The sequence below is a fragment of the Conger conger genome, chromosome 11, assembly GCF_963514075.1.
Source record: "Conger conger chromosome 11, fConCon1.1, whole genome shotgun sequence".
Lineage (NCBI taxonomy): Eukaryota > Metazoa > Chordata > Actinopteri > Anguilliformes > Congridae > Conger > Conger conger.
In genome coordinates, this window is record NC_083770.1 from 9,533,308 (window position 1) to 9,544,370 (window position 11,063).

Below are 11,063 nucleotides of genomic sequence, written 5' to 3' on the forward strand. Positions count from 1 at the left end.
AACATTTGATTAATTATTCTCTTCTAAGGGAGTAAATGTACGTAGCATTCTTTGCTCTCATTTCGACAGTTTTCACTGTGGTTTCTTGCGTTTTCATAAGCTCAGCTGTAATTAATGTTCTAGGTCAAATGGATACACTCCTGGCATAAAACATCGAGAGTCCCAGAGAAATCAGCTGTACAGTCATATCTTGCTCTGCCCGTGTCCTTGACAGTTTGATCTACACAGTTCAAGACGGGCCCCCCCCCCCCCCTGCCAGCTGGCTGGGCTCACTGTTTAATCCTAGCACAATTTAGCAGTTAATCAGTTTGAAACTATACAGGGTACATATCATACTTTAATACAGATATATTGATTGAACTTTTAGCACACATTGTCGAGAGTTTTGGAGGAACCAGCCTGCTCACTAAGGCGGAGTCTGATTTTGACTTGTGATTGGTTATCATGCTTTTAGGAGGGAGATCTTTCGTTCTGTGAATTTTCCCCTACAAATTCAGTGAAGCACCTCTGCTATTAATGCCGTGGGGAAACCATGAGTTGGTTATATAGGATTGGTTAAATGTAAAAACTAGAGCAAAATAAACGCTTCACGGTGGTATGTCTCCGTCCCTGTCCCTGTCCCTGTCTGTCCAGACTCATTGGTGTTACCTAATTTAAACTACATTAAATGTTGAATAAAAAAAAAAATTCTCATTACAACCCAACTATTTTGCTAAAGGCAGAGTAGTGGAATACGATTATTTACATTTTGGAATGAAATTGCACATTTAAATAACATTGTATGAATTTTTTTCTGTCAAACCCAACAACAGTTGAAGAATATTCAAACAAAAAGTGTTTGAAACTAACGGTAAAATTTTAACTAATGATTAAATCACCAATCAACAACCAACCCCCCCCCCCAAAAAAAAAAAAAAAAAAACCCAACATTGTTTACTCAGCTAAATTGGTAAGCAAAAGATTGTCACAGTATAGTTGACCTTTGGCCTTTTTGGATATTTTTGTGAATAACTTCTAAATTTTGTCATAATTAGTGTATGAATTCTTGAGTAATGGCCAAAACGTTGTTTATGAGGTCACAGCGACCTTGACCTTTGACCACCAAATTGTAATCAGTTCATCTTTGAGTCGAAGAGGACATTTGTGCCAGATGTAAAGAAATTCCCTCCAGGGGTTCCTGAGATATCGCATTCACAAGAATGGGACGGAAGGACAACGGACAGCCCAATAACGTAATGCCTCCAGCCACAGCTGTTGCCTGCACGGAGGCATAAAAAATAAATTCAAGAGGCATGTGTGGCAAAGGAAGCACATATTCTTACCATTCAAATGCTTTAATGGGATATCAAGTACAATATGGAAGGATTTAGCCCGCTTAACTTGTGTTCAGATAAAAATGTTCTAATATATGGTTTGCAAAATAGTTTGCAAATGAAAGTCTGAAATATGAATGTGGCCTGTGGCGTAGTGGTTAAGGTACATGACTGGGAAACGCAAAATTGGTGGTAGCCACAGTAAGATACGCACAGCCGTTGGGTCCTTGAGCAAGGCCCTTAACTCTGCATTGCTCCAGGGGAGGATTGTCTCCTGCTTAGTCTAATCAACTCTACGTCACTCTGGATAAGAGCATCTGCCAAATGCCATGAATGTAATGTAATGTAATGAATGCCATAACAGACCAAAGCCAAGACGGTCAACAATCAATCAGGACAAGAGATAAAGTTTGAACCCGTTTATTTTACTTGGAGAAATGTCTGACAAGAACATGAGGAGGGCGACTTCCAATTTAAGTTAAAACTGTTATATTTGTTGAACACAATGTCAATCTCGAGAACTGGACACTTTATGCCTCAAAGCTGGATAGGAAGTTCAAGACGATCTCCTTGAGTTTAGCGTCCGCTGCTTCTGAGATTTTGCCATCGGCCCTGCAGCAGTGAAAATGGATTTGGTTTACAAGAACAAGTCAGACATTTCAGTCTAAATCATTAATAAAGTACAGAAATCAGAAGCCAAGTTGGCATACAACTGCCTCCCAACAAGTAACATTTTTCCATTTGGATAGGAACTTGCTTTGTCAGTTCAGAAATCCCATCACACGGAAGGTTCAATCCTGCTTGACATTTTTTAAATTCAACTATTGATATTTTTTCATTGCAAGGAGGTCTTATGCTGAAACGTTGAGAAACATTATTCCCACGATCGCTGCACTATGCGGGGAAACCTTACCGGATTGTGGCCAGCAGGTCCTGTTGCTGGCTGAGGACGTGCTGCAAGAAAGCCTTCTCAAACTTGGTGATCTTGCTGGGCTCCAGCTTGTCCAGATGGCCTCTGACGCCGGCGTAGATAACCGTCACCTGCTCTTCGATGGCCATGGGACCTGGGGGGAGAGGGCGGAAGGGTACGCGGTCAATGGCGGCACACGGATGGGAGACGCAGCCCGACCGGCGTTCAGACGGGGACACTCACAGTACTGGCCCTGTTTCAGCAGCTCAGTCAGACGCACGCCACGGTTCAGCAGCTGCTGGGTCGCGGCGTCCAGGTCCGAGCCGAACTGGGCGAAGGCGGCCACCTCACGGTATTGGGCCAGCTCCAGCTTCATGGTACCGGCCACCTGCGGGGGGGGGAGGGACTGCTTTCACTACGACATCAACAGCATGTCACTAGGGCCACTATTCTAAACAATTGTCCAAGGAGTACATGTGCTCCAAGTTGGTCAAATGCAGAAAAATATTCAAGTATACCATTTCAACCCAGGCCTGCAAAGTCACCACTTGTTCGGAAATAAGGCGAAGAGCAAAGCACAGTTGTGATAAAATGTTACAGACCCACAACAAAAACCACAGCAAGCATAACCAAATTTATAAGCAAATCTAGTAAGATTTAAGAATCGCTGTGCAGTCTGCTCACCCATCAACCGATTGCATTTCTACAATAATGACTAATGAAAGATCAATAAAATAATAGCATTAGAAATGCAACACCAGCACATGCAGGTTCACACTGCCTTTGTTAATGCTGGTATATTTCATTCCCTTTGCTTTAGTGTTTGATGAAAGATATCTGAAGTATTTGCAAACCGTTTCAGACAAATGGTACTGCTGGTACAGGGCCATTTGGGATAAATGCAATAAAATAAAAGCATTGATTTTCTAAAGCAGGTTGTACAGTGATGGTACACCACCAGTGGTAGTCCTCAAACACACTGCCGGAAGACCCACCTGCTTCATGGCTCTTGTCTGGGCAGCAGATCCTACACGGGACACAGACAAACCCACGTTGATGGCCGGACGGATACCCTTGTAGAACAACTCGGTCTCCAAGAAGATCTAGGGAGAGAGATCAAAGTCAGCTCCGGATGACCCAGAGTGAGCTCCGGATGACCAAAAGTGAGCTCCAGATGACCCAGAGTGAGCTCCGGATGACCAAAAGTGAGCTCCAGATGACCAAAAGTGAGCTCTGGATGAGCTAAAGCGCCCAAACAACGAGTCGCTGAGCCAAGACGCCACGCACCTGTCCGTCAGTGATGGAGATGACGTTGGTGGGAATGTAGGCGGACACGTCGCCGGCCTGGGTCTCGATGACGGGCAGGGCGGTCAGGGAGCCCCCGCCGAAGTTGTCGTTCATCTTGGCCGCCCTCTCCAGCAGACGGGAGTGCAGGTAGAACACGTCACCAGGGTATGCCTCGCGGCCAGGGGGGCGGCGAAGCAGCAGGGACATCTGGCGGTAGGCCACAGCCTGGAAGGAAGCCAGATCATGTAAAAACCCGCCCGGGGGGTAAACGGCGCAGAACTCAACAGAGTCAGGCAAGGAATGTTGCATAACTTATCTTGCATAACCCATTTCCTTGCGATAACGAATCCACTGCGCAAATGATTTGTGTTGGCTGAATGCACATTATCAAAAAAGAGTAATTAACTGAAATTTAATTCATAATGGTTACACGTGGTTGTTAAGGCCTAAGCTTTGGCAATACCCATCCTCTCAGATAGCAACGGACATCTTATACAGGAGGTGGTTGATGAACTCGTCGGCGACACTACATTCTAATGATAACACCTACATCGACTTCTCCCTTCGGTCATGCAAACCGACCGTCTCAGCGTTGACCGACCTGCTTGGACAAGTCGTCGTAGATGATGAGGGCGTGCTTGCCGTTGTCCCTGAAGTACTCTCCCATGGAGCAGCCAGAGTAGGGCGCCAGGTACTGCAGGGGAGCGGCGTCGGAGGCCGTGGCGGACACCACGATGGTGTACTTCATGGCGTCCGCGTCGGTGAGCCTCTTCACCAGCTGGGCCACGGTGGACCTCTTCTGCCCGATGGCCACGTAGATGCAGTACAGCTTCTTCTTCTCTTCCGTGCCTTCGTTGAAGCGCTTCTGGTTGATGATGGTGTCGATGGCGATGGCGGTTTTGCTGCAAGGGAGTTTAGGGCCCTTAGACACAATTGATGACTTAGAATGACACTGAGAATGTCTTTTAACCCATTATAGGGTTCTATAGGCGCATCACAACACATTTCAACTGTCATGCGTCTTGAAAACAATGCAACGCCAACGGTCTGTTCAGGGAGATGTAACATGCAGGTCGCATCCGCCCATAAGGGGTTAACAACATCAGGGCATCAAAATTGGTTTCAGAATCATTTCTGAAGCTAATGTAGGTTTGTGAAAATATCAAAATATCAGATTACTTTAATCTAATGAATGGCAGTTTGCTATAGATTTATTGACAGAACTAGGAGAGCAATGACAGAGCTTATGTGCAAACAAAATTGATATTAATATGCGGCATGTTAAATGGAACTCCGGTTTCCTCCCACAGTCCAAAAACTGTGGTTAGGCTGATTGGAGAGTCTAAATTGCCCATAGGTATGAGTGTGTGAGTGAATGGTGTGTGTGTGCCCGGTTATTGTTTTTGCCCTGTGTGGTGCTGTGACCACTGAAGCGACTAGCGTGGGCCTCTTACCCAGTCTGCCTATCACCGATGATCAGCTCTCGCTGGCCACGCCCAATGGGCACCAGACTGTCGACGGCCTTGATGCCGGTCTGCATGGGCTCTCGCACAGAGATCCTGGGAATGATCCCAGGGGCCTTCAGGCCCACTCTCCTGCGGGTATTTGACCCCAAGGGCCCCTGAACGAAAAACAGAAATAAAATAATTAATTCTGATTAAATTATTTTTCTTAGAAAGTGTCTTGATCTTTTTAACATATATACATTATATGTATGCACACACATATACATTTATGTAGCATTTATGGCTAATGATATGGTTTTAGGATGTACCACCAGTGATCCAGCTGAGAATTTGAATCTTGGATCTACTGGTTAGCAAAGCTACTCACAAACAATGACAAAGCCTACCAACCTCAAGTAATTTCTAGAGATAGACGTACACTATAGACATCTATCTAACATCTATATATTAGGGCTGCAGGATATATTGTATACTTATCGTCACTGAGATATGAGCATACGAGAAACACATCGCAGAAGACTGCTTGAACTGCGATGAATAGTATTTATTTAAATCGATGTTCTGTTCTATTGATTGGCTGTTCATGCGCAATTTGTTCAATAAAAGCATGTTGGAAATAATGCTTTAATTTTTGTTGCTCAATAGGCATAGGCTATTCATTTTCAGGGGCCTATGTTAATAGTGTACCAAAAGCAGAAAGACATTAAAAGTGTGCGCACTTCAATATTTGTTTATTTATCGCATCGTCATTGCAATATTCAACAACGTTATAGCACATCTTTGCGTTGCGTAGCCCTACTATATACATATAAGATATAAGCATGGCTCTAGTGTAGAAAATACTTTTCAGACCTTTCCATCGATGGCGTTGCCCAGAGCGTCCACGACACGGCCCAGCAGCTCGTCCCCGACAGGGACATCCACAATGGCGCCCGTTCTCTTCACGATGTCCCCCTCTTTGATCAGCTTGTCGTTACCGAACACCACAACACCAACGTTGTCAGGCTCCAAGTTCAAAGACATGCCCTGCAAGGAAAGAGGAACAATGATGTCAGAACACATACATTACCAATATGCTATGAGTCAAAATTACCTGCTCCCAATACCCAAATGTTTGATAGCACAGAGCAGTGGTAGTGGTGCATACAGAAATGAGAAACTTACGCAGTTTAACTTTGTATAACTTAACAGCTTTCTAGCAGTGAACCACCAGTAAAAGTAGCTCTTTTTGAATTCACTTAACCCTTTCCGTACCAAGAGTGCCATATGACACTCTTGACCCATTACCTTTTCAACAAATCATAATGACTGCTATACTATTGTTTTAAGCCCCTACTAAAGCCCTATTACATACTCAATGTTCTCAACCGAAACCAAACCACTTGGGATTTTGGTGGAGCCAATCATATTGCGCTTGGGACTGAAAGGGTTAATACAATGGTCACCAACACTATTCCTGGAGATCTACCATCCTGTAGGTTTTCACTTCAACCCTAACAAAGCACACCCCATTCAACAGCTAGAGATCACATCAAGCTACTAATTAGTAGAATCAGGTGTGTCAAATTATGGTTGAAGCGAAAACCTCCAGGATGGTAGACCTCCAGGAACAGTGTTGTTGACCCCTGGGTTAATAGAACAAAATGTTGCCAACAAGCCACAAAAGCTACAAGCTACAAACCATATGAACATCTAGTGTACCTTCAGGCCAGACGAGAACTCCACCATCTCCTCAGCCTGCACATTCCTGAGCCCGTACACTCTGGCGATACCGTCACCGATGGACAGCACGCGGCCAGTCTCCTCCAGGTCAGCAGAGGTGTCTGCTCCCATGATCTTCTCCTCAAGGATGGAGGAGACCTCGGCGGTGCCTGGACACACGCACACGCACACACACGGGCACACACACACACGCATGAGTAAGAGATCGCTACATTCATAGGAGTAATCTGATGCTTCATTTAGGGCCTTTTAACACAGATGTGTGACTCACATTTGTGGAGTTCGATTTTTTTTAAAGGCCAATATCAATATAAATCGCAGTTAACAGGTAGCAACTTAAATACATGAACATGTAAAATGCATGCCTGTGAAATCTGAAATTATTCAATTTATAATAGGGGGCCAAGGTTCACACTTCTGCTCCCAACATGAAACTCAATAGTTACAGAACAGAGCCACACTTTATAATAAGGTACATGAATTGGCATTAACTACTAATGTATTACTTACATGAACATTTACACCTTAGCAAACCGTAGGATAAACATATAATTTGTTAGCCATTGAGAAATACATCAGTTAATGCCAATACATGCGACCTTATTGTGAAGAGTCACCTATAACTGTTTAAGTCTGATGAATTGCTGATAGCCATTCAAGCAGGAAATGATGCGTCCCTTTGCATGAGCCTACACGGCTTCCCTTTTCTACACAATGAACTTCATCATTAACATTTGACCACTGCCGCACTAGAACCCTTTGGGCTGATGTTTAAAATGGTTGTTTGTTGCCTGGTTATTTGGTTGGTAAGAGCCATGCTAGTTTAGGAACATACGCACAGCCCCTTAATTATAAGCGCCAGGAAATGAACATCATATCGTGCGGAATGCAAAATAAGCTACCAACCTGTCTTCTGCAGCCATGGTCTGTGAGTGTGCAGGTTCTTGGCACCTACACAGGCAGCAGCAGCATTTTTGGAAATCTGTATAAAAACAGTTCAAATGATTAATCTGACATTTTATTCAATTATAAAAAATACAATGATTGATTTTGTGGGCAAATGAAGGCACCGCAGAATATTTAACGAACGAGCAAGCCATGTTATCTAGACGTTGAATATTTCGAAATAATTGAGATGGCCAACTATCTCTAATAAAGCAGCAAAGGTTAGTTAGAACTTGCGAAATTGACAACATGACAGACAGCAACTAGCTAGTAGTAATCACTTACTAAACGTAGGCTTGTCTCAGTCTAGTACTGGAAATATCAGATCCTGACCTTGTTGACATTCAAAGGTACAAGATTGAGATTCCTCCATAAACATCCAACTACACATTAGGGTTGAAAGACCTTGCTAGCTGGTGCTAATTAAAGTTACCCTTGGAAGGTTACGCGAAATGACAAGTCTTGGTTTGCACTCTATTGTATGCCACGAAACGCTAGCAATCTAGCAACACAGTAAGCATAACGTTAGCCAACTTAGTTATCTAACTTTAGCTACCCAACAAATGCACCAGCAGGCCCTCGAAAAACGGCAAGCTGCAAAAACCTCGCTAACGCTAGCCACATTCAAACCACCTTGCAAAGGACTTGCTGAATAACTTGACAAGACATACATTTAAAAACAGATAAGTCATCAAATCTTGCTTACAAATCCTGCTCGCCTCGGCAGAGCACGAGTGAGAGCTGCTGCAACACGTAAAGACAACATCTTTGTACAAATACGGAGAGATAATCCTCTCCTCCCTCGGAATACTTGTGGAGAGAATGAGAAAGATGGTGGTGGAGGACACAAGAGCAAATGCTTTGTGACCCGGAAGTAGTTCAATAGTTCTTTATTTTGCAGTGAAATTAACGGGTCGTTGGATAGCCTATATTGTTAGGTACGAAATGGATTGTTTACTTGTGCGAAATATACCGTTAACTTAGAGAATAAAAAAACAATTTATCTCGCAGTTGTTCATCATCGCACATGCGCAGTGTCTTAAAATTGAACGTTTTCTGTGGCTTTCCAGGGGCCACGCTACAGTGGTTACTCCCGGTATTGCAGTTTTGTAAGCTTCTGGTGGCAAAAAGCAAATTTCGCCACTGAAGTCCATTCAAACCTACAGCCAAATAATATTATTTAGGACCGTACTATGTCTTTACATTCAACGAATTACTCTCCAGACACCGATTTTTTTTCTGAGCCACACATAACTAGGATTTATTTAATTCCAATTTGGTCTGCATAGCTTTACGTCACTCTGCACGCACCTGCTACATGGGCACACCCGCGCATGAACGAGTATGTGCTGTAATTGACTCATGGGTACGGTGGCTCTCAGACGACATCTCAGGAAAACGACTATCAGGTCATGGACCTCAGACAACATCTCAGGAAAACGACCGTCAGTTCATGGACCTCAGACGACATGCGCAAAACATCCCTCGATCTATGGAAAAAGTCCCTCGGTCTATGGAAAACGTCTTTCAGTCTCAGATGTACTTTGTTACTTGTAGCATGCTAACTGTTGAAAATAATGAAAAGCACTGGTGGTGCTGGTGGTGGTGTCTACAACGGTAGCCATGTTAACGTTATTGTAGCGGTGGCTATTGTGTGCACGTAGTATAGCTGTTGCTATTTTTTGGTTAGTTAGCTAGCTACCATTATGGCAATTTTTGCTGGCATTAATTGGAGACTTCTGGTTTGCATTCATGAAAATAAACGTTTGCTAAATAAAATTATTTCTGAACTGCAATTTTGATGTTTTTATTTGTTATTTTTTAATGAATACAGTTGGATATAATTGCAGAGAATGTAAGATTTATATCCTCATTTCTATTTAAGAAAATGCAGGTTGCTGCATTTCAGGTGTGGCCCAAGCATGCAGTTCACGACAATGCATGATTACTGTAATACTGAAAAATTGTTGCCAAATGAAATGGGTATACATTTAATCTATAGGCCCATATCTTTAACACAATACAGTGTTTTATGTGAAATCATGTTCCCAGCAATTGTTGCTGTATTGCCAGTGTGGGATAGATAGATAGATAGATAGATAGACAGACAGACAGACAGATCTTTTCTAGACACTCAAAGCACTTACAGTGATGAGGGGAAAACTCGCCTCAACCACCACCGATGTGTAGCACCCACCTGGGTGATGCACGGCTGTCATTTTGCAGCAGAACGCTCACTACACACCTGAGGTGGAGAGGGAGAGAGCAATGTTTTTGCCAAATGAATCAGGGGATGATTAGGTGGCAGTTTGAAACAGCCAGGGTTGGGAATTTAGCCAGAACACTGGGGAACCCCCTACTATTTGCAAAGAGTGTCATGGGATCTTTAATGACCACAGTGAGTCAGGACCTCAGTTTAACGTCTCATCCGAAAGACAGCATCTCCTACAGTACAGTGTCCCCATCACAGCACTGGGGCATTGGGGGTATTTTGACCAGAGAGAAGATTACCCCCTATTGGTCCACCAACACCACTTCCAGCAGCAACTTTGTTTTCCCAGGAGGTCTTCCATCCAAGTACTAACCAAGCCCACATCTGCTTAGCTTCAGCCATTTGGCAGGAGCTGGGTACATTTTGGTGTGGGCATGCATTGCTATAGACTGTCAATTGATGAGCAGTTAATTTGCACAGCTGATAACTCCAAAACTATCAATTGTTACCAAATGAAAGGGTAACAATTCAAGTGCAAACTGAAGACGCACGTCTTCAAGGAGCACCTCTCCCCATCCCTCCCTACCTCCCTGTTGTACTTCCCTCTAGGGTCTTTCAGCGCACTTAGCCCTGGTTATGGGTATGCACTTTGTTGTACTTCGCTCTGGATAAGAGCGTCTGCCAAATGCCAATAATGTAATGTAATGGATATACATTTACTCTATAGACCCATATATTTAGCCTTGCATAGTTTTTTTTTTCTGTGAAATCATGTTCCCAGCAATTGTTGCTGTATTTCCAGTGTGGTATGGGCATGGACATACACTGGAAATACAGCAACAAGTTCTGTGGACTGAGCCAAAAATCTCCTTCAGGAGATTGTCCATTTTCAGAAGGAAAACGTCCTTCAGTCTATGGAAATTGTCTGTTGGTCCATGGAAAACATCATTGATTTAAAGATGATGGTCATTCTATGGGAAAAGTCCCTTGGCCTATGGAAAAGGTCCATCATTCTATAGAAAAGTCTCTCCGTTTATGGAAGACCGCTGTCATTCTATTGAACAAGTCCCTCAGTCCATGGAAAAAGTCTGCCATTCTATGGAAAAAGTCCTTCGGTTGAAGCAAAACCTCCTTCACATGTCGGCTACTTTGTTAGTGGTGCACAATCTAGAACTACAGTGGTGTGAAAAAGTGTTTGCCCCCTTCCT

At 43.6% G+C, this 11,063-nt stretch overlaps 1 protein-coding gene across 1 annotated transcript; it reads right to left on the reverse strand.

Annotated features, from left to right (window-relative positions):
• Positions 1-1,717: 1,717 nt before the first annotated feature.
• LOC133141032 (ATP synthase subunit alpha, mitochondrial-like) lies at positions 1,718-8,506 on the reverse strand. The gene is made up of 11 exons (XM_061261392.1): positions 8,350-8,506; positions 7,605-7,680; positions 6,678-6,847; positions 5,829-6,002; positions 4,965-5,131; positions 4,112-4,412; positions 3,511-3,735; positions 3,219-3,326; positions 2,467-2,611; positions 2,227-2,377; positions 1,718-1,925 (listed from the first exon to the last, which is right to left on the reverse strand). Exons 1-11 carry the CDS (start codon positions 8,407-8,409, stop codon positions 1,844-1,846), a joined length of 1,659 nt encoding a protein of 552 aa, XP_061117376.1. The 5' UTR covers positions 8,410-8,506; the 3' UTR covers positions 1,718-1,843.
• Positions 8,507-11,063: the final 2,557 nt, after the last annotated feature.